The sequence below is a fragment of the Pseudopodoces humilis genome, chromosome 17 (assembly GCF_049639895.1).
Source record: "Pseudopodoces humilis isolate 2021_Gansu_Grassland_sample_001 chromosome 17, ASM4963989v1, whole genome shotgun sequence".
NCBI lineage: Eukaryota > Metazoa > Chordata > Aves > Passeriformes > Paridae > Pseudopodoces > Pseudopodoces humilis.
This window is the reverse complement of record NC_142216.1, coordinates 14,650,547-14,674,073: the sequence shown is the minus strand read 5'-3', so window position 1 is coordinate 14,674,073 and position 23,527 is coordinate 14,650,547. Positions and strand designations below refer to the sequence as shown.

Below are 23,527 nucleotides of genomic sequence, written 5' to 3'. Positions count from 1 at the left end.
TGCCTGTGACAATGAGTGGCACTGAAAGACCAGGACTGCTTTTCTCATCTGCTGTGGGCACTTCACAAAAGTGGATTTAAAGCAGGAAAAAGCTCCCTCTCCTGAGGATATTTCTCAAATTCTGTCTCCTCAGCTATTCAGAAAGAAGAGACAATGGGGTCCCTGAGCAGCATCTGGCACTGGCAGTCACACATCAGGCTGTTCTCACGTGCTGCCAGGTGCTCTTTGGCCAGGTACTCCTGACCCTGGCAGCTGAGTCCTTGGCCCTGGGCTGAGCCTGAGTGCTGGGTGCTGCAGAGCAGGAGCTGGGAGGGTTTGGTTCTCCTGGGGCAGTGGGTGGGCACTGCTGCACTGCAGTTACTGCAGATGCCAACAGAAAATCTGAGAAGCTGAAGCTTTCTACCTTGTGAATTATAGGAAGAGCTTCTTTTGCACAAAGTAGTAAAGAACTGCCTTCCCCCTTTATACCTCTGGCTATGTCTGAACAAGACATAATGACTTAAAGGTCATATTGGGTCATGGGATTCATTATATGGCACTGCAGAGTTTCTTCCTGCTTTCTAGTCCTTTGCTTTATTTCCAAAATTCTCAGCTCTAATTCCATTGCACTGACAGGTAATTTTATTAACATTTTTTTTGTCTTAAATTGAACTAAACTGAGGTAGTGAGCATCAATCTACTACATTTTAAGTTTAGTATACAATTCTCAGTCCTCTCTGAAATAAATATGTCTATTTTGAACCATCTGGATTTTTTGAGATAAGGGCTGAGTGGTTTAGAAATGGAATCTGTGTAGTCCATGCTCTTTTCTTTGTAAGGGAAAGAAGATTCACCATATTTTATTGTGTTTCATGGTGCCTGACAGATGCTTGTGACGATGTGCTGAGACATTAGCCCTCTTTCTCTGCGAATGAGGTCATGGAAACAACATATTCCTATGGAATGGATGTGCTCTGGGAATAAGCCTCCAGGACACAATTTTTGCTTGACCCACATTTCAAAGCAGCTTTTCCTCACAAATGTTTTATACAGGGCACATTCATTAAACACGAGTATTCAGAGTAGTGCAGCAGAGAGGTTTGGAGGGGAAGAACTCTCCAGACCTACCTTTCCTTTGTCAAAGTATTCTATGATCTTTTCATATAAATTCTCTTTCAGGTGTCTGTAGGTCTGTGAGCACTGGAACTCTGTTGACATAACTTGGGGTGCACATGGCTCATCCGACCACTGAGAACACATCAAAAAGAATTTTCAAGTTCAATGTTCCACATCAAAGTCCCCCCTCCCACGAGGTCTGGTCCCCTGGGCTCTTCTAAGTGTTTTGTTCCCAAGTCTTTTTTACCCATCCACAGACAAACTGGGAAAGGTGCAGTGATTGCTTTCACTGCCTCTTCAGACAAATGGTGTATTTCATGTGATAACCAGCACTAGGCAGAATATTTAAAAAAATATTTTAAAATGTTATGCCTGCCCATCCTTGCCCAAGAAAATGAGGTCTTTTTTTCAGTCCTATCATCTTGACTGACTTGAGTTAGATTTTTTGTATTAAAATATTTCATATACTGTTATCTTTGTCTATACCAAACAGACAATATATTTTATATTTGTATGATCACAGAAAATCAAAATGAAGTTTAAGCAGGATAGCAAAAATTTATATAGTTCTGCACTAAAGTAAATTCCATAAGAAATACCAGATTTTTGCAGAAGAACATTTAAATTTGGAATGTGTCCTTGTAGTGGAAATTGATCTTACTGCCCATTTTAAGTGATACCGTCTGTTACATTGATAATGAACAATAGTTATTGTGAAAGATAATTAATTACCAGCTACTAAAGCAAGCCAACTTGGTTATGTAATCCATTATATTTAAATTAAAAATTAGATCTCCCTTTGTGATAGCTGGAACTGTGTTTAATTTTCATAACTGTTATGTTTAGGATAGTAAGAAATTACCAAAATGAAAACTACACTTGTACACAATGTTCTCACTGGAAAGAAAACTATTTTTCTACCATATTTAGTTTCAGCAGTATATGGCTTTTAATCACCTACTGAAAATATAACGTCAACAGTTAGTTTTGTATGACCTACTGCAGTATTTCTAACAAGAATCTTGAATACCCCTGTGGAAAATAACTCAGAGATTAAGACATTCACTTAAGAATATCAAATTGAAATTTGCAAAAGCTTAATTATATATTGAGTTTAGAAAATCTAACCTTCAGGAGCCACGTATGGAGTAGAAGGGTATATGCTGCTTCTGTGTAATTCTCACAATCTAAATGAAGATCTCGCAATTTATACAAATACCTGATAGAGGAGACAGCAAGGATTAGACTGGAGACTGACACGACTGGAATACTGAGTGTCAAAACATTCCAGATAACAGGAAACTCCGTGGATGTCACACTGTGACTCCCCAAAGAGTCTTCAAGGACACCAAGAGGGGGTTGAAGCTCTGGTTGGCTGTTCCCACTTTGCTGTGTTCTTTTTGTGTGCTGAAACTTTGTGCTTGAGAGGAGGAAGAGCCATCCTCCTCCAGGGAGCTGCAGTCAGCTCCTCCTCAGAGAGGAGGAATTGCTGCACTCCAGGTCCAAGGGAGACCTCCGAGCCCAATATCCCTGGAGGGTGCCTCAGTTTCCTTGGCCTGCAGCACCTCTTGCTTGCAGGCACACGTTCTTCATGTACACAGAGGCAACCACAGCAGGTAACAGGAGGAAGCAGAAAGGAGAAAATACCAGTTCAGAAAGGCAAAGCAGTCCCTGTACAAGGCAGGAGCTGTTTGGGACAGAAGAGCTGTTCTCAGGTGAATGTTCTCCTTGATCCCTATGGCAGCGTTGCTGCTTCCAGCATGGTCACTGCCCACCACGGGGCTCAAGCTGCATCTACAGCAGCCAGGGAGAAAACTGCATCCCTTCCTCTAACTCATACCAGGAGTTTTGAGCCACAGGGGCTCTGACAGCTTGCTGTGGCAGTCCAAGGCACTCCCATCCCCAGCTGCCAGCCCAACAGAAAGTTTTCCCCTCAGCAATGCCCACAGAGGGAGCGTTGTTCCCCCCGCTGCTCCCACTCACAGCTCCAGGGTGAGCTCTGAATCACCTCCAGGGCTCATTTCAGCTGGAACTCTGGGCTTTATTCTGCAGATCTTGCAGGAGAGGACAGGCAGGAAACAGAGCTTTTGAAGCAGCAAGATTTGCAGAATCTTGCACATGCAGAACTCTTGAAGAGTGCAAGAAGCCATGGCACATCTGCAGGAATTTGCCATTGGAAAGTGCAAGAGGCCATGGCACATCTGCAGGAATTTGCCATTGGAAAGTGCAAGGGTCATGGCACATCTGCAGGAATTTGCCATTGGAAAGTGCAAGAAGCCATGGCACATCTGCAGGAATTTGCCATTGGAAAGTGCAAGAAGCCATGGCACATCTGCAGGAATTTGCCTGTGTAGCTGCAGTCCCCACAGAAAATGCCTCAGCTGTAACCCTGCCGATGGAGTGTTGCTTATTGAAGGAGACTCAGCAGACTGGGCCATTCCACAAAACCAGAATGTTTTTTCTGCCATCCTAAATGTGTGATACACCCTCCCTGAAACCCCAAATATATCAGCACTTTCTTAATTTTTAACTATAGACAATGAATGTTGAGTGATTTGATCAATTAAAAGTTAATTCTTGTGGAAAGAAATGCTGCTGCTGAATACATAGCACAGATTCCCAGTTGCTGAAGGCTAAGCTAACAACAGAGTGAGAATGCAGATGAGGCCAGGGCTGCCACAGAGCCATTTGGGATGGTAAAATAACAATAAATACAGAAATCCAAGCACAATAATAAAACCAGAACTCACAAAACAATATTAAATGCCCTCTCCAAAAGAGATCCAATAGAATGGCTGCCATACCTGATGTACATCTCTTCACGGTTAATGTTCTTGTAGAAATTCTAGGGACACAAATATTTAAAGTTACCTCCTAATGTCCTTTAATAAAATGCTATATATATGTATACATAGACTGAGGTTTTGCTTTTCTTGGTAGTTAGAAAGCATAGAAAGCATGAAAAGTAGATTATTTATAGACTATCTGAAGTTTAAACCTGGACCTACTTCTTCAATTAATATTTTTATTAGTTATATTATGGTTTTATACATACATATATTTCTCCTAGTTCATAATAGGATCATTACTGAAGCTTTTTCTATTGAAGAAGAGGAAAATATGGTAATCCAAATGCATTTACAGAATAAAACACATGCTCCAGCTACACTTGGTGGAAGCTGGTATGTATTGAAGCAGATGTAGTTATGGAGCATTGTTGTGCAATACCTCAAAAGGGGCCAATTCCAGGAATAAAGCTCATTTTTTGTAACCATAACATGTTTGCAGGAATGCATATTGCTAAGGCTGTGCAAAATGTATGACAAGAATGGTCTCTTGAGGAGCTGCAGAAATTGGGCAGTGATTACTGAGGAACAGAGTGCAATATTTAAAGGTGGCAGAGGTTCCTCCTCAGCTGTGAGGAATTTCCTGGAGGGAGAATCTCTCTGTGTGATATCCTCACTACAAAACAGGAATAGAAAAGAAGACAGAGTGGCCTAGGACAAGGTCAGAACCTCAGACCTCTTAGTACCCGACTGCAAAGGTGCCTTGCAGCTTTCCTGCCCACACTGAAAAGTCTAACTATTGAAGCAGCAAGTGGGTCAGCTCCTCATCACAGCTTGATTCTGTCAAGAACCCACTGTCCCATTAAGTCTGCCAAAAGGTACAGGTACATGAGCAGCAAACTTCATTATTTATCCACAGAATCCAAGTGGATAAAGGATACAAATCAAGTGACAAATGGGTGAGCGCTGCTTTCAGACTTGCTCATATATCCGTGCAAAGGGATACAAAAATCTCTTGCCCCAGAGTTTAAATCACTACAGAACATAGTCACCCACTCCTGCCCCCAGGAAGATTTACCTTCATGTTTAATAAATGGACTCTAATGCCCTCCCCTCCTCTCCCCAGAATCCAGGAGAGAACGTACCAGCAGGTTCACAGTGCAGCTCATGCGGTTGTCCTTGTTCTCGTCGCTCATCACAGCGCGATAATCCAGCAGCCTCTCCAGGAGCCCTTTCACCAGGCTCACAAAGCTTTCCACCAGGCTGGAAATGCCAGGGTGCTGCCTGGCACACTCTGTAAGGCTGCAAATACAGAAATATTGGTACAATGCTAATGGCATATACTGAATTAGGCCTAAGTCAACTGCAGAATGCACTGGAAATTCCCTCTGTGAGTTGGTAATTTAGATATTCAGATGACAGATGGCATATAAATAAAAAGGAAAACAAATAAAAGAAACATTTACTTTTCCTGTCTGAAAACAATTTTGAATTCAAGGATGTGGCCAAAGCTTCAGGACAGAGAAATCTGCATCTGCTATCACAAAGTCAAGTCTGAAATATCACACTATTGCAATAAATTTTGCACCTTCCTTTCCTCAGCATAAAACACAAAAGCGCTTTCCTTCTTTTTACTCTTACACGTGAGTAAAAGTTCAGATGAACAAAAATTACAGTTTTAGCTCAAAAAAACATCACCAGAGTAATTTTACTTTGAGAAATAAGCAAAAACAATCAACTTTCTGCAGACTGAAAAGAGCAGCTTGATGTTTTTTGATAAAAATACAGGAAAGGGAAATTTATATTTTGGCATCATCAGTTTCAATTTACCTTAACAAAACATTAATATATACTCTTTCTAAAAAGTGTTGAAATGATTTAGGAGTAGAGATTTCACTTTACTCTCTGATCTTTATGACATTTAACTGTTTAAACATCATTAACTGATTACCTCCATCTCGTTAAGGAGTATTTTCTTTCTTTGCTTATGAGAAATTATTTCTTTCTTTGCTTTTCTTTTGTTTCTTCTACTTAACATTCTGGTTTTCCATTGGGATGTCTCTGACAAGCTGCATTTTTTATGTATAATATATATTTATATACACACATACATACATATATATATTTTCACATATATAATTATAGATACAAGCATTGTGTCAGGCACAGATACAGTTAATTTTCCCCAAGGCAGTCCAGTTTTGTGTTGGTAGCTGGGAAGGTTCTGACCTCTTAGTACTCAATTATCAATTAAGCTCTACATCATTGTTTTCCAGACACAGGTAAAAAAAAATAAATTATTAGTAATCATTAGGCACAATATTTTTTTAAACTCTAATTAAAAAATATACTGTTTTAATTAACAGCAAAACAATTTTTTTTACTTCTCATAATTATTTGAACCTTCTTCAGAAAATACATATTCATATTGGCTTCAGTTGCAAAGAAATCCTCAAAGCTCTGGTCTAGAATGGAACCTCTGCAGAATACCCAGGAAAAAAGTTCCAACTCAAGGAAAATAAAAGCAGAATCTAAAGTTTATTCCTTGGATTGTGCAGCTCCAGTGGAGTCCTGACACAGAGGGAATGTATATGTGGATGTCTGAAAGAACATTTATATTTTCTAAGGTAGGAGGCGCAGAGGCCAGCAGATAAACCAAAAATACTCCAATGGCTCTTGTCTGACTGGTCTGAAAGTGAAATATTTAAATCAAAAACTGACACATGGCTTATAAAATACACTGCAAATGGAATGGAAACACTAAAGGGGCTGAAGAGCTGACAAGTGACAGAAAAGGCTGGAGCACATTAAAAGATGTTTGTGGAAAAGAAAGTAAGAAAGCCTCAGAAACACATAGGAGTCTGGAATATTATACAGGAACATGGTGTTATTTTACAGCTACAAGTAGCAGAAACAGTGTGAGACGCTAATGAAGGAAGTACAGCCACCATTCAAGTGACAATTATGGATTTCTGCCACAGGTTCCCTTGGAGTAACAGCAAACAAGGCTGTGAACATTCCCTGACTGCACAATGAATACCAAGACATCACATTTCTTCCCAATACAAGCAGAAAAACATTGACATAAACCACAAGCTATTGCTGGGTCTCACCCAAATACATGTATAACTCCAGTCACTAAAGAAAGGTGAACCAGAGGCCACATAAAGAACTACAAAAAGAACAGGAGAGAAGAATTCCTGTCTCTTGAGGCAAGATTCAAAAAGTTGTATTGCTCAGCTTTATACCATAATCCCAATAAAAAGGATCACAAAACTTCAGAAGATTTTTTTACCCCCAGGAGGGAGCAAGAAACCTTTGAATTTTTAAACAGAGTTTGAAAAAAATAGAAAATTTTAAATAAAAAAAAAATATTTGCAATAAAGCTGGAAAAAAAACAACTGCATAGCATGGGGAACTGGAAAACTGCCAAGTGCCATTTCCTGTTGTGCCTGTATAAGAACTAAAACATGCCAGAACTCATTTTCTGAGCCTGAGGACAAGTGGAAGGGCACAAATTGTGTTCATGGAGCTGCACTGATTCTCCTGCATCTCCCCAGGCAGGGCAGCTTTGTCTACTCTGCCTGTTGAGAACAACCTCTCACCTGTCCCACATCCCCTGGGCACTGTCTGGGACAGGTCACCTCCCCTCATGGGCCACACTCAAATTCAGGTCTAGAGACAAATACAAGGCAGTGCTTAATTAAACTTCTGCTGAATGTGTTTAGTTCATTATTGTGGGCATGGAGAAATTCCCAGCAAGCACCAGCGTGGGCAATGTTGGTTGCAGAGGTGAGCAGAGACACAGCAGACACTGAGTGATGCTGAATATCTGCCTTCAGGAGGTACCTGGAACTGTGCAGGAGTGCAGCCAGTTCTAGGAGATCAGCTGATGAAAAATGAACAAATGAATAAATGAGGAGGCAAATTTAACTGGGTCTCCTTCCAGCTGGAACAGGGATTTGGGGACAGAGGCTTGGAATCCCTGCTATGAAAGGTGTAAATGTAGAAAGGCTTGAACCAAACTGAGAGAACAGGTCCTACCAGGCAGGTCACAGCCTCTGCTTCAACACTCCATCTACAGGTGCCATTCAACAAAATCTGGAGATAAGATGAATTGTCATCTTTAGAAATGTGGAAACTTTGAACTTGAGGCTTTCTAGAAAGTGGGACAGTACCGAGGGGAAAAGGCAGATTTGTCAGAGCGAGAAGGGGGCCTTGCAAAGGCAGGAAATGAAAAGCTCTGCACTGTGTTTGATGACACTCCATGACTGCACTGCTGAAAGATGGGCTTTAACTGGATAGTGCCACTTTCCAAGAAAAGCACTGGAATGAAAGAGCAAAGTGCAAACAAGGCAAGCAAATAATGTTACACAGCTCAGAAAGAGTGAACTTCAAAGGGTCACATACACAAGATCTGAGGAAAGTTTTGCTTTTTGCATAGATAAAATATCAGTTTGAACACTCTCTCCAGCTTTAAGGCAATGTAGTGTTTAAAACCAGATGGAGACATTGTAGGAATGTCCAGAAAACATTCTGTATGATAAACTAAAATACTGGGGTTGTTTACCCTAAGGGAAATCCTGAAGGAAACTAGACAGAAACATTCAAATTTGATAAAAGCTGCTGAAAAAAGAAACAGAATAAATCACTCTTTATGTCCCCTGTGTGTGTACCCAAAGCTTTCATGGTTCATCTGATGAGAAATGTGACTTTGCAAAGACTGCTACCCCTACCCAGAGATACAACCCACACAGGGTAGCAAGATTTGAGGAAGTAAAACATGACATCACAAAGCCTTATTTAAATTCAGACTTGTCTGAATAATCTCTTGGAGACCAATCTAGACATGTAAAAATCCAGGTTAGGTAAAACTTCTTCATAATTTTCCTGAAGCACTGAACAATGAAAAGCAACCAGAAAAATAATTTCTGTGAGCAAAACTGCAAAGCAAACCAGGTGTAGTGAAGCATTATGGTATTTCCAGTCCCTTCATGAAAAAGTTGCAAAGATTCTATTTTAGGTAAGGTTACCAACCTGAGAAATGGGAGCAATAAGATAGAAACATATCCTGAAGGCATTTGTTCTATTTATTCTCATGCACTACTTACATGGACTCAAACAACTGCATGTAGTGTTCATCCCCTCGTCCTCCTTCCACCTCATGATCCAACTTCAAAATTATTTCATTTTCAAACTAATAAAGAAAGAAAAATCAAAATACTGAGCAGCTATCCAGAGGTCAACACACTTCAACAGGGCATCAAAAATGTACCTTTGTATAATTATGCCACATATTCCCAAAGGTTAAATTCTTGGCTATATTCTGGTCTGGGCTTTTAGCAGGGCTGAAAGCCTGGACACAGATTTTCACAAAGCTCCCCCTGCACTGGGCAGGTGAGACACAAGCTCAGAGTCTGTTGCAGCTATAGGCAGTCTTTGTCCTGATGCAAACAACTGCACCCTGTTCAGAAGGTAGGAAAGATCTACCTCAGGGTTCTTGACAAACCATTAACACATCAAGAGGCACAGGGAGAGCATTAGTGGAGATCTACACTGAAATAAAGCTCAGTTGCTTTACACAGATCTAATTATTAAAACCACTGTAAAAATGACAGAATTCATTACTGTGCTAATGCAGCAAGTTTTCACCTTCTTTGATACAAAATTTCACACAGTTGTCAGTACATGAATAATTCTGTTTCTCCCTGGAGTGTTTCTGTGTAATTGAGAGTTTTGGCAGGCTGGGATCCAGATCATCCCAATCAGAGAACTGGAAGCCTCTCATGGTACAAAGAATTGCTGTAGTATTTCAGATGTGGTACTTCCAGATAACTGCAATGCAAAATATTTCACCTTATTTCAATATATCCTCATCAAAACATTCAGCTCTGAGCTGAAGCCAAGCCAAGGCTACACAGAGGAAATCAGTCCTTCCTCTTAGAGCCCCAAGCAGGTCACACATCTCTTCAGATGTTTTTTTAGAATTTCTTCAGTTTTAAAGAACATGACATTCTAAATTAAAATATGTTACTAGATGTACTTCCTTCAAGTAGGTCATGATTCAAACTCTCCACCCAGAAAAATGATTCATCATTTTTCAAGAACAAAAGGCCGAACTTTCCCATCTTCCCTTCAGTGTCCAGCCCAGATCTATTGGTCACCCTGATCCTGCCAGCCACTCTCGAGGCAGAAATTAAAGTGTCTGCTGCTTCTTTCAAGGAGCTTTGAAACAGCATTTTGAGCAGCCAAACTTCTCCACTGCTCACACCAAGAGCAAAACCTGGACTCAGAGCAGTGGCAGTGCAGGCACAGCCTGCTCTGGAAAGGGGCAGGGAGGAAGGAGCCATTTCCACCTCTTTGTTACTCACAGGTTTTACTGCTCCAATATTAATTCTTTCTCTGTAATTAGAATACAAATGGAAGATTGTCTGTTGAACAGTACATGCTATATAAATATTAGAGAATAAAGAGCTATCATTGAAAAATAGCTTAACAGAAAAAAGTGAAATTGCTCTGTCTCATCCTGGCTGAAACAGAAGTCTAAAGGGCTCTGAATTCATTTTTATGTGCAAGCAGGATGTGTATTAGTATTTAATGTGGGTAACACAGGTGCATGGCAGTTTGAGAACAAGGAAATATTGAGCAAAAACATCCAATCCAGCCATTTTCTGTGGGCTTACTGCAGTAAGACAAATCTGTGAATATAGTGCAGGTCGAGCACCAGGTAAATCCACCTCTTAAATCCTTCCTAGTACTTATTCAGCAGGTAGAGAATTGATTACTTCTCAAAGAGGCAATAATTTCACATTCCTGGACCTGAACAAAAAAACTCTTCCTAAGCATCTTTCCTGCAGTTTCTCAACAAGCTGCAAGAAGAGAGAAAATCAGTTGCTTGGATCAAAACAAAATAAAAAAGTTGGCAGAAATATGGAATAAAGTTTTAATGGTTCTGTGCAACAAAATTAAGCCCTGGGAAGTGTCTTTCTCCTCACTTAAACAGAGTGTGTCTAATTGTCAGTGGCACCAATTTAGCTTTAAACCCACCTGCTTCTCTAATAGATCCAAGGAATCTCCCCAGTTCTGAGCACATCTCCATACCAAAGCACAAAACACATCCACGTTTTCCACATGGATCTCTCTCAAGCCCCAGGCTGCACAAACTCAGCCTCTGCTGCTGAGATCACACCTGAAACCCTTACACACAACCAGATTTGAAGAGTTGAGAGCAAGAAATGTGGCTGTTTAGAGCAGGTAAATCTCCTGTGCCAGAGGAGCTCTCTGAGGACACCTCAGTCACTCTCAGTCACCTGTGAGAGCTCAGAACCACAGGACTCTGCCCCAGAACCAGGGTCTGTCCCCTAGCAGCGAGTGTGGAAAGCCAAGCACACAGCAGCAGCCAGCACTGATTTCTGACACAGCCCCACAGCAGCCAGGAAAGGAAAGCAAACACAGAAAACTTCCCCAGATGGCTCCAGCAATTGGCAGAACCCACGAGAGACACTAAACTGAAAATACCAAACACAAACAGAATGATTTATTTGAACAAAAATATAAACACAGATGAATTAATCTTTCCTAAGCCAAGTTAAATCCACAATGTAACTCAAATCCATGTTTATTTAAATGATATTTTCATTTACTCTGCAAAGAGCTAATTTTCCTTGTTTGTTTATTTGTTTATTTGATTTTTTAAGCAAGCATTTTCTAACTCCTGGCCTGAGATCACAGTTAGAACAAGCAGGATGAGGTTGCTCACTTGATGGTGTGTCTTCCTTTGGGAAATCTTAATAAAATGCACAACCTGATCTTTCAAGGAAAGGAAAGGGTTATCAGCATCTGGAGGACTTTTTTAACCCTGTGTGTCCAACACAAGAGCAATGAGCAATGAGCTTCTCTTTTTATTTGAAGGAGGAAAGGATCCATTTACAGGACTGAGTCTCTCCACGGACACTGAGATGAATAAATTGGCTTTCCAAGATTCCCAGCTCTCTGAGCTCATGACAGGCAGAGCCTCAATAGCTAAAATTAGTAGATATTAATGACTCCCTCTCTACATCTTCAATTAGAGTTAAAATTAAGAGTTTATGTAACACTGCTCTGGGTGAATGGAAATTACATGTGCAAAGCAGAAGAAAGGATTGCAAGAAAATATCATATGGCGTCCTACACCTACATACAGATTCCAAGCTATTAAATAAATTTGTAGAGCAATTCATTCTTGAGACAACCACAGGTGGAATTTTGTTTTCTCTGGGATTAGATGATTTCCTAGAAATAGCTAAATAAAATAAAATTCTTGGTTGATAAATTTAAATGACTTTATATCCTTACTGCCTGTATGTTGCGTGCACACAGCAGGAACAGCCCCCAGCCCCAGCACACCCCCTGTACCCCCAGAGCACAGCCCTGTCCCAGCACAGCACCAGGACATGTTAACTGAGACAGGAATTTTGGGAAAGGTTATTAAATCATGTGGGAGGTACCAGACAGGCTCTGGTTTCTGTGCTGGTACAGGCTCAGCTCGTAAAGATGTTTCTGCTTTGCTTTTTTCCCCCCTCTTCTCTCATTAGAGAAGATTAGATTAGAAATAAATTATTTATTTTTAAAGTTCCACAAAATTATGTTTTAAGTGAATGTCATTCTGGGCTCCTGAATGCCCCAGGCACTCTTGAAATAACATGTTGTCATTCTCAAAATTTTATACTAAAGCTTAAAAAAAATTCTTTATATTACTAAATGTAAATTTGCAAATGAAAATTGCCCACTACCAAATCCTGGAGTTAATGTGTTTCTGCATCCAATAATTATCCATTCATATTACTTATTTTCTCCTTTAAATTAAGGTGGTAACAATTTTAAAACATAAAACTTAATGTGCCTCTCCTTTAAAATACATACTTTAAAAACCTTATCAAAATGGCTAAATTTACAGAGGCAAGTTTTTTTTTAATCTTAATTACTTCATCCATAGCAAAGGAGGACAAACCCCATGATTCTTGATGAGCAAATGATCACAATTCCTAAAGCAGAACATTAGAGTCCAATGAGACTCAGCTGCTCAATTATGAGATAGATTTTGCACCATCTGATGAAAACTCCCCTTTTTCCTTAAGCTGCAATAAACCCAATGTCCTTGTTCCTTGGCACTGTAAAATACCACCTGAAACTTATTTTTATGGCAGGAGAAGTGATTCAGTGGGCACTGGAGTGCCTGGCCTCTCCCAGGCTGCTGCTCCTGGTGTCAGGCAGGATGACTGATGAGTTTTAAGGATTCCTGGGCTCTACAGATCTGTGTCTCTCCCAAGAGATGAGGTATAAGCCACGAGCAGGAAAGCATTTTTAAGAAGGCAAATATAGGACTATCAGGACATAGAGGGAACAGATGCACAGAAACAAAGTGGTTTTTAATCTTGGCCTTGAACCAAAAGCTTTGCACTGTGGAATACAGACCAAAATGGAAATTCCATCTGCTCATTTGTTCCACACTTCATTGACACAGAAATGCCCCAAATGATTTAAAGTATTAAACATAGCTGGGTATACGAGATATTTATATTTACATGTGCCTAAAATGATGCCTTTTTGTTTGTAATTTTCCCTTACACAGACTGTTCTGAATTAATTATCTGTGTAACTACAAAGCTGAATATCCAGTGTATAATTTACTGTGGGAGGCAGCGTGCAAACACAGAACAAGGTGAGTCCATGTCCAAAGAGCTCGAGAGAATGGAGATGTCAGACAGGGATAGATACTCCACTGCCCAGGCAGACACAGGGAGCACTGGCAGGAAATTTAGATTACAATTTCTATTCCATCAATCAAAAATATTTCACAGTAGTGACTTAAAAATTCTTTTTCCTTTTCAAAATTACTGCCAAAAACACTCCAGGAATTTAATTTCTTCATGGTGATTATTTTTAATCACATTAGCAATTTAGAAAAGTTATCTGATAAGAATTTCCTGATAAGTTTCCTGATAAATCTGATAATATATAATTAACTATTCACTGCTACTCCTGTCAGGTACTCTGTACTAAAACCTGGAAGTTTTAGCTTACCAATATCTTTGCCACAAGGAAGGGGAATAAGGAAATATTTAGATTATAGAGGATCCCTAGAGGTCATTTAATTCTATCTCCTACTTAATGAAGGGCTGACTTCAATATAAGTCTTGCTGCTCAAAACCTTTTCCAGTAAAATCCTGAAAACTTGGATTAAAATCCTGTGATCTCCTCTTTGCTGTTCCATTTGTTGCTGTCATTGCAACAAGTTTTACCGAAGCTGAACTAAGTCACTCTGGAGATCCTACACTTCCTGTTTCTTTGGTTCTTAATATTTGGGATTTCACTTTGTGCAAGCAGAAAACCTCACTCCACAAACATTTACCAGAAATACTGAGCACATGACATTTAAATGCATTTTCAAGCAGAGCACTTGTAATTACCTTTTTGAATTCTCCTGTCCTCTGATATTCACACAGCATCATGTCAAAGAAAATTGGGATCGTGGCTTTTCGTAGCTCAACTTCTGGGATAAGAGTCATTTCCAAGATGGGCCCAACCATCCCCGGAATAAAGCAAATTTTATTCTGGCCTGAAACAAAACCAAAAATTGAATATTTGAGGAGCAAACCAAATGATTTTAGGAAGACATCTAGGAGTTGCAATTATTTAAAGTAACATTTAAGCTATTTGTGTTGGCCAAATCTTGCAACTCAGTCACTTCATTTCTTCTCAAAAGCTGGGGGCATGTGAATGGATACTGTCTCCTTCTAAGGTGCTAGAATGCAGTGCCAGGAACAAGCAGGAATGCCAGAAGAGTTGATATTTTCAGTGAAGAATTTGATTTTTCAGTTTTTGACATCTCGTTATAAATATTTAGAGTAGAAAGTAATAAATTAGCCTAAGAACCTCCCAAATTCTACCAGCAGGAGAGCACAACACAGTGATGTCATATGGAGTAACATTTCTACAAAGGAGAAAACTATTACTGGTTTTCCAAAAATTTCCAGAATCAGGAGCAGTAACAGAAACACCATCCACAGAACTCAGCTGCTAAACCCACGCAGAATTATCTCTCTTATCAGAATTAATTCAGTGCTGCCTGATGCTTGGAGGAGATAAAACAATTCTCAGCAACAAATGTGAGACTTGTTCCAAACTGAGGAGTGCTGAGTCTGATGCTCCTCTCTTGATTTGTGCCATGTGAATTTTCAGTGCCAATGCCATGCAAAAATTTTCCAAGATAAAACAAATATTCTACCTAAGTTCAGTTAATAAGAGATGATCCCAAAGGAATTAATGAGAAACTCTCAAAGGAGGAACAGCAGAACCTGGCTGGATGAGAAATGTAAAAACTTTTTTTGAATTTTAATCCAAATGGATTCCAAATTTGAGTCTCCAATTTGCTGAATTGTAGGTTCAGGCTGAGCAGTAACTTTCTCAGGGAAAATCATCCAGTGTCAATCCTACAAAAAAGGGTTCTGAGATCTGATTTCAGTCATGTTTGAAATCTGAGAGAAGGTTGTGAGTTCTCTTTTAAATACAAACCTGGCAGTAATCCAACTGTATCTTATGTTGGCTGCAAGCTTAATCACAGGAGTGAAAACATATTTTAAGTTCAAATAGCAGAAATATTTACAAAAGCACTTCATGTCAGATATTTTTCAATGGAACAAACATTATGTGACAGATTCAGTTGCAGTGAAGCTCAAGTTTGCTACTCACCAAGTTTGTACCACATGTCACGGATAGCAAAGCCAATTAAACGTCTCATATCTCCATATCTGGGAGGAGAGGAATAGGAAAGGTATTTTTATCATTACCTTTTTTATCATTTTACTAAAAAAATAAAGATATTAGCTAAAGGATATATTTTGCTTACTTGTTCTGGATTTTGTTGTATTTTGCATGGGAAAAGTTTTCTAGCTGTAGTGAATCTTGAGTAATAAAAGCCACAGCCAAATGAAAATAGTTGTTCCACAGCTGTAAATTGAATATAAGGAAATTATAATAATTTTGAGGAAAGCAGGAATAATATTAAATGATGCATAATGCAGAATAATTTATGAAACTAAATGATGCAAGCAATATGAGATTTTTATATTATGCAGAGATGTACATCATTAGTATTATGCAATTAGCAGAAAAGCAAGAAAGATGAATTTTAATAACCACTACTACACATTTGCTCTTAATAACAGAGCAGCTGAACAAATATTGCTAAAAAAAGATTCACATGAGATTCATTAGCCAACAACATTAAACCCTGAACCAAAGCAGGACTGGGTGAACACGTTACATGGTGGTGGATCTTAAACTGGAGCTAAAGGCACCGATGTAATTACACTGCATTTGAGCACCACTTCAAAAAGGCATCTCCTGCCTCCTCTTTGGATCCTAATTCAACCATTGTATGAAATTCCAGTGTAATTTGTGAAGAGCTCTCCACATGAAAGAAGGACAAAATACATCCCTAAGTAACAGCTGATAGTAATGAGTCTGTACTTGAAGCAGACAAAAAGCCTCTGTGCTTACAGTGCACAACCCTCCATTCCTGAAAGCAAACTATCCGTTCCACACTTTTCACACACTAGAAATGGGAAGGGAAAAGAGAAACTTCCCTAGGAAACACAAATTTAAGGAAGGAAATACAATTTTCAGAAGCTTTTAGACAGTCAGCAGCAGCTTTAAACACTTAAAAATGCAGCTGTAGCTAACAGCAGCGCTAGGGCTCAGCGAGAGAGCAGAAGGCAACGGGAAATGTATTCAGTGGTGATTCAAAGGATGGAACAAAACATGGGACAGAGCTCTTCATTTTGGATGGTGCTATACAAGCCTGGGTTGGGAACCCACACTAAACAGCCTGGAAACAAAATGTTCCCTCAAAACTTAAGTGGCTTCTGTCCTTTGTAGCCTGGAAAACTCTGGTGTGCAAACAACCAGGAAAAACAGATCCCAACACACAAAACCACACCCAGAACCACAGACATTTCCCACAATAAATACAATTCTCAAACCTCCTCTACAACTTGTAGGTGATCCTGCTGTTAATTTATGTTAATTTAAATTATATTAATTTATCTGCCCAGCAGAGCTGCTCCTTCCAAAGCCCTTGGAGGGCTCTGTGTGTGCCTGAGCGAGCAGAGCTGACCCTGCTGCACACACAGCTCAATTCTGCAGCCAATTCAGAGCCTTGCTCTCATGACAAATGTTGGTTATGCCCTGAAAGGCCTCTTTTACTCTCTCACCAAATATTTTAAGAGATTATTTTGAGCAGTGTGGAGCTCTCAGCCCCTTGAGAAGCCGTGTTTATTGATGTGCAGGGCACACACTCTGTATGTGTCAATTATAGCACTGAAATGGAAAATTTCTCAAATTGTTCTAGATTGTGGGGAGAAAAATGAAAGCTTATTCCTAAATGGTCTCTTATTTAATTTAAAAGCTCCAAGTTCAGTGCCACCTTTGTCAGAGACATACCCTAAAGACTCTATCTTATTTATAAAATACTTGTTCCTCCATCCTCAGAGTGCCCCAAAATGGCTGAAAAAATGGGATCCTTTCCCTTTCAATATCGTATTTAAATTAAGGACTCACAAGATTTTAAGCACTGAAACTAACTTTAAAACTCTATGAGACAAAGTAGTCTCTCTCTAAAGTAAAATAAAATGGAAACAGATTTAAAAAATGCAAAAATTATTCTTATGAGACATGTTTTGTTTTCTCTTATCCCCACAGTAACACTCCAAGGTGTTTCAGACATCTGTAGAATTGGAAAATGGGGAATTAATTTAGAAGGAAATTTCCAGCCATCTCACAAAGAAGATATTCGGTAGTTATCCTAAAAATTCACCCAGGAGTAAAGGCTGCAGCCTCCTCCTTCGTACTCCTCTGAAAGCTGATATTTTCTAGTGGAAGGATCAAATATGAACTTCAAACTCTGTAATTTGATAAATTTCAAATGTGCAATATTATATATAATAATAAAAATATAACATTTTAATATTTCCAGTGCAATTAATTCTAGCTAAATTTCCCAGTGGTTTCATTCCCTATTAACCTCTGCATTGTTTCTGCAATGTTTGTCACTGTCTTACATAGATTTTTGCAGTGTGTATTTTTCCCACTGAGGGTTTTGATTTTGGGGTTTCTAAAAGAAGATTTTAACATAAAAAGTTGCAAAATTCTGTTTGTGATGTTGAAATATATTTCATTACTGCTGAGTTATTAATGGAGGATAGCTCATGCAAGAAGGGTAGGAAAACACAAAAAATAAGCATTTTCTTTCAGATCAGACTGACATTAGATTTTGGACTATGCCTTTTATAATAAATTTCTGTGGCATAGGTGATTAATATATGAATTATAATCGCTGTAACTGCACAGATGTAATAATCCTTTCTAACACCCTGTAAATGTAGTGCTAATGGAGGGAAGGGAGGGAGGAGCAGGAATCAGTAACGCTGCATTTCCAGAGCAGAGGCTCTACAACAGCTGTGCCCAGCACAACAAAATGTTGGGTTTGTTCTCTGCCTGCCCCAAAGGTGCCAGAGCTGCCATCCCCAACCAGTGACATTCCCAGAGAATCCTGCACAAAATCCATGGGAAATCCAGAGGCACCAAGGGTGGGTGGGTTCCTTCCCTGAATGGAAACTCCTCCTGCAGGACTTGAAACCAAGGGTGATGGAGCCAGGAGGTGACAGTGACAGCAGAGTGCAGATGCTCTGTCCTGGACAGAGGAGACACCTTGCAATGCCACCAGCTGCCAACAGGAACAGAAATGTCCTGGGATCATCCTATTTACCACAGCTTTTGAGGATGCCATGAATGCATTGCATGAGTACAGAAAATCACACAGCTTTTGTTACAATTAAACCAAAGACACCAGGGTGACTTTCAGGGAACACTTTTTCAAAAATATATTCCCCAATTTTAAAGATTTTTTTTGTTTGTTAAGCCTCTTCTGAAAAGCCCATCTCAACTCCTGCACCCTAAATCCAGAATTTACCCCTTTTGATGGTGCAGCTGTCCTGCTGCTCTCCAATAGCCCAGCTGCAAAGCAGTGGTCTGCACATGGTGTCCAATCTTCACATTTGAAATTGCAAACCCCTGAAGAGCTGTTAATATGAACCAGCAAAAAAATGCAACATTGCAACATCTTTTAAATCTAGATGTTTTGCCAAAGGCTGAATTTCCCTTGTCTTTAGCAGGAGAAGCTGATAATGAACCCTACACCTCCAGAGAAAAGAGAACATCAAAGGCAGCCCACAACAAATCCTCTTACAACTGCCCAGCCTGGTCCTGACGGGGGCACTGATGAGTGGAGGTGGTGAGGACACTGGCTGCCTCAGACAGCTCTGCAATCAGCTAAGGGAATCCTTGGGAATAGTATTTTGAAGAATATTGAGAACAAAGAAACAAAAAAGATGGAAAAGGGAAAAATAAGCAATTTGCTATCACGCTGATAAGACTTTTTATTGACATGAAATGCAACCAAGAAGTGAAATGAGCAGTAAGACCTCGATTGTCATGGTCTTCAGGGGAAAGTCTAACCTCAGACCTGTTTGCCTTTTTTTCTTGTGTGCCATCAATATATCTCCTTATATTCTCTCCACAGGGTCATCCTGAATACAGACTCTTAAGCTAGAATACTTTCCACAGTTGCAAGCCTTCAGACCTTTCCTTGCAAGCTCTGAACCTGGAAGGACACCCGCCAGCTCAGCTGCTCCTGCTCCACACGCCAAGACAAGAGCTGTTACACTGCTTCAGACAGGTGAACTGCTGAATTCATTCCTCAGAATCCTGGAGTGAGCAAATATTCCCTGCCTTTCTAGATAACCTGTTTCAATATTTAACATAACTTCTTTATATCTAAGATAAATGCAAGAAAATAACTTGTTTCAAATCCAGAGACATGAATAGAATAGAAACTGCTAAATATTGAGGGGTTTTACCTATGCCAATAATTCCTGCTGAAATTCCAGGTTTCTGTGCATTAAATCCTCATGTTCCAGTTTATGTTCAGCACTGAAGAATGCAGAGTCATGCATTATGCAAGATTCTGTCCCTGTTTGTACTGTTGGCACCATGAATATTGGGAGCTCTCCTTCACTCCTACTTCATGGGTTATTTTTGGTCAATCACTTAATGAAATTTCACTCTTTTCTCTCCTAGAAAATTATTTCCTCTGGAGCCAACAGCTTTGTTTTATCAGCACAACAGTAAATATTCCATAACAGAAGCCTTCCAGGCACAGCTGATTTTATTGTGCTAAGTTTTGCTGCGTGCTGACACTGGGGAATCTCTGCAGGACACAACCTCTGAGTGCCACTGCCGTACTGAACCCATCCCTTGTGCACTCTGTGCAAACCCAGGAAAAAACCAAACCAAGGAAAACCACCCCCTCACCCAGCAGGCACAAAACCTCAGATATCAGATGATTTTTTCACCTCCAAGAGCAAAGGGCCTGCTGTGGTCCTTGCTGCCTGCCCCGTGCGATGACAGCCTCGGTGTCAGAGTTCTGGGATTAGGGAAGGGCTCCCTACCAAAATGGGACAGTGAATCTGAGTGATGACAGTGCTAAGGCAGGAAATTTAACAGCTCTTCACTGCTGTGCTGGGCAGAGGGTTGGGATTTTTCTCTCTATCCAACAGCCTCAGCACTGAACCTATGGCTTGAACCTTAAGGCAGTGCCGAGTTCTAAACTTAAGGACTGGATCCCCTCTTGATCAGACAGAATATCCTTCCTCAGGCCCTAAATGGAAACACCTCTTTCCCTTCTACCTGAATAAATAAAAAAAGCAATTTGCTTTGCAAACCAGAAAGAAACCTTTTTTTCCCCATTTAACAAGCTCAACCAGAGCTGCAAAAAATTTCTTCGTTTCTATAGATTTAAACCACACTTTTTTTAGATGCTCAATTGCTTCACAGTTGACTTGTTTTGTTTGCTTTGGTTGTCTACTACTTATTGCCATGCAACCACTCAGCCAGGTGAAAATCCACAGATCTATTTCCCTGTGCTTTATTTAGCTTTTCAAATTTTTCTTTTAATTAAGACTTTGCTTCAGCTCTTAATAATCTGATCTGAAAACACCGTGCTACAAACAGCAAAAATCACGCACTTGTTTATACAGAACTTGAAAGTGTGGCATCTTTTTATTTTAAATAACACTTTGATTTGCATCTCTGCTCTCCCCATTCAGCTCCTCCTCCACCTGAGGGTTGGGATGTGTGGGGCTGCCTTTGCATCCTGAGATGGTAATGAACAGCCCATGTGATTATCAGGCTGCAGCTCTTAACAAACATGAAAGCTACAGTCTTCCAAATTTTCTCTCAAACCAAAATAGAAAAATCAAGTTTCTTTGTTCCATTCTCAATTTTTTATAGGAATGTAAATAAAAATAGAAATACAGCTACACAGCAGCTATACTGTAAGGTCAATTATTTTATAAAATATGGGAGTTTCTCATCTACTTTGAGTTAACCACTGCTCAGGTTTGCCTACAGCCAAGATATATTAATACAAATATATATATATATAGATATATACTGTGGGAAATCAAATTTAAATTTATAATTAATGCTATTAGACAATGTGCTTTGCACTGTTCAGACCTATTTTACTCCAGTAGCAACTTTTTAAATAGGTATATTTAGGAAACTCTTGGAAGGTTTGTAGAGCTTTTATTCATGAAAGAAAAGTAAGGTAACACCTTGATTTGTACTTTAAAGTCTCTTATGAAGACTATAAGGGTATTACAATTCTTTATAGGGCACCACTTATTTACTATAACATTGTTTACCTTACTCAGAGCCTCCAGATATTTGACAAGTCATGAATAAAAGAGCATTAATGCATCCCCTTGAACTACAAGGTGCAGTGGTGAACTACAGCATCCCTGGTTGTTTGATAACACTTTGGAAGGCACAGAATTGCCACAGGAAAGAGCTGAAATAAAGGCTCCAGATCAAACTGCTGCTTTCATGTTTGAAAAAGGCAGTGTACACCTTAATAAAACTTTGACAGATCCAGACTTTATAGGCTGTGTGGTTTTGGTATCCTGCAGATGGTGATGTCTTTCAGGCCTTTGTTATCTGCTTTTAAAAATTACTGGCACATTGTGCAGTAAAAAGGGATCAAGTGCTGCAGAAACAATAGGTTATAAACTGCTTGTTAATAGAGCCTAAGACAGATTATATCATAAATACATTAAGGGCCTCAGAGTTTCCAACAGGGATATTTACTAAAAAAATATATTTTAAGTCCCTTGGAAGAAACATCTTTCATTGTGATTCAAAAATCTTAATTAACATTACACATATATACCTATTTATAATCACACCTTTTGAAGGTAAAACATTTTTAATGAAATAAAGCAGGAAAAAGCTCTAAATTTTCTACTTGAGGTCACTGTAACTGAGTGTGAATCTTTTACCTTTCTTCTCACTACTGTCTTTCAAACTTCCTGTGTAACCACTTACGTGGCTCCTCTGCAGCTCTTTGGGACCGAGGGGTTTTGTGTTGAGGACCAAGAGACCAATTCCCAAATAGTTTTTAGCACAAGTGGAATCATTTAAAACAGATTGAAAGCTGTGAGATGAACCATAAAATATAAAGCCCTGAACTTTATATAAAAGGTGAAACAGAATAACTTCACACACCATAATCAGGCAGCACTTAGTGACGAATCCTGAATCTCAAAGTATATTTACATTTTAATACCAATTTAATGAATGTGAAAATAACAGATATTTTCATCTTTATCTAAAGGAAGCCAAACATAGTAAAATGCATAATGAAATAATTCACTTGAATCATTCACAGAATGATATTGAACAAACAAAAACCCCAACTACTCCTAATTAAAAGTTATGACAGAAAGAACTAATAAAAATAAATAGAAGAAGATAGACTTGTCAGGGAAGACCACAAGTGAAAAATAAATTCTAAGTGCTAAATACTCTAGGAATCAGCAAAGTTAAGCTCTTTCTGTCCTACATCCATAGTACTGACATGGTAAAGGCTCCATGTGTTATGTCTGAGATTGATTTTCTGAATTCACTTAGCTGGCTAAGAAAAAAACCATATTTTTCTGCTTGCTAGTCCTGAGCAGAGTTATAGAAGAAAATACCCTGGTTGGGTGCCTTATCATAAATAATGAAAGCCCAGTTCTGATGTCACATGGAAGATGGTCCACTCCTGCCCCACTCAAATGCACAGCCCATCTGGTACTGTAAATATCAGAGCCAGCAGGGCTCTGGCAGACATGTTAAAAACCCTAAATACTTACTTGGACTTCAAAATCCATATTCTCCAAAAATTTCTGGTTCATTGTCTCTGCAAATTTGTTGATGGCTCTCAAGAAGACCCTAAAAAAAAGAAAAAGAGAAAGCAGTGTTACAGATAAACAAAAGTAACCTCTGGCAATCAATACCCACTGGGTGTGATACTGGTGGGAGCACATTTGGCACTGAACACTCTGGGAGCCTCACACATAAGCACAGCGGGTGACAACCTGTACAGTGGCACAGGATTGATGGTGTTACGCATAAAAATATTAATACAATTGTCAAAAAGTTTCTCCACCTCTGCTGGAAAAGTCAGACAATAGAATTTTGTTTCCCCTGCTGCATACTCTGCTGCA

The 23,527-nt window shown here is 39.4% G+C and overlaps 1 protein-coding gene across 1 annotated transcript in view; it reads right to left on the bottom strand.

The window, feature by feature from the left end:
• Positions 1-23,527, bottom strand: part of DOCK2 (dedicator of cytokinesis 2) — a 154,952-nt gene that overhangs the window by 20,163 nt on the left and 111,262 nt on the right. Inside the window, exons 30-38 of the mRNA XM_005523460.3 lie at positions 23,174-23,252; positions 15,769-15,869; positions 15,612-15,670; positions 14,330-14,478; positions 8,993-9,078; positions 5,027-5,183; positions 3,900-3,940; positions 2,224-2,314; positions 1,108-1,227 (exon numbers count right to left, since the gene is read on the bottom strand). Coding sequence (XP_005523517.1) covers positions 1,108-1,227; positions 2,224-2,314; positions 3,900-3,940; positions 5,027-5,183; positions 8,993-9,078; positions 14,330-14,478; positions 15,612-15,670; positions 15,769-15,869; positions 23,174-23,252 — 883 coding nt within the window. The remainder of the gene's footprint in view (positions 1-1,107; positions 1,228-2,223; positions 2,315-3,899; positions 3,941-5,026; positions 5,184-8,992; positions 9,079-14,329; positions 14,479-15,611; positions 15,671-15,768; positions 15,870-23,173; positions 23,253-23,527) is intronic.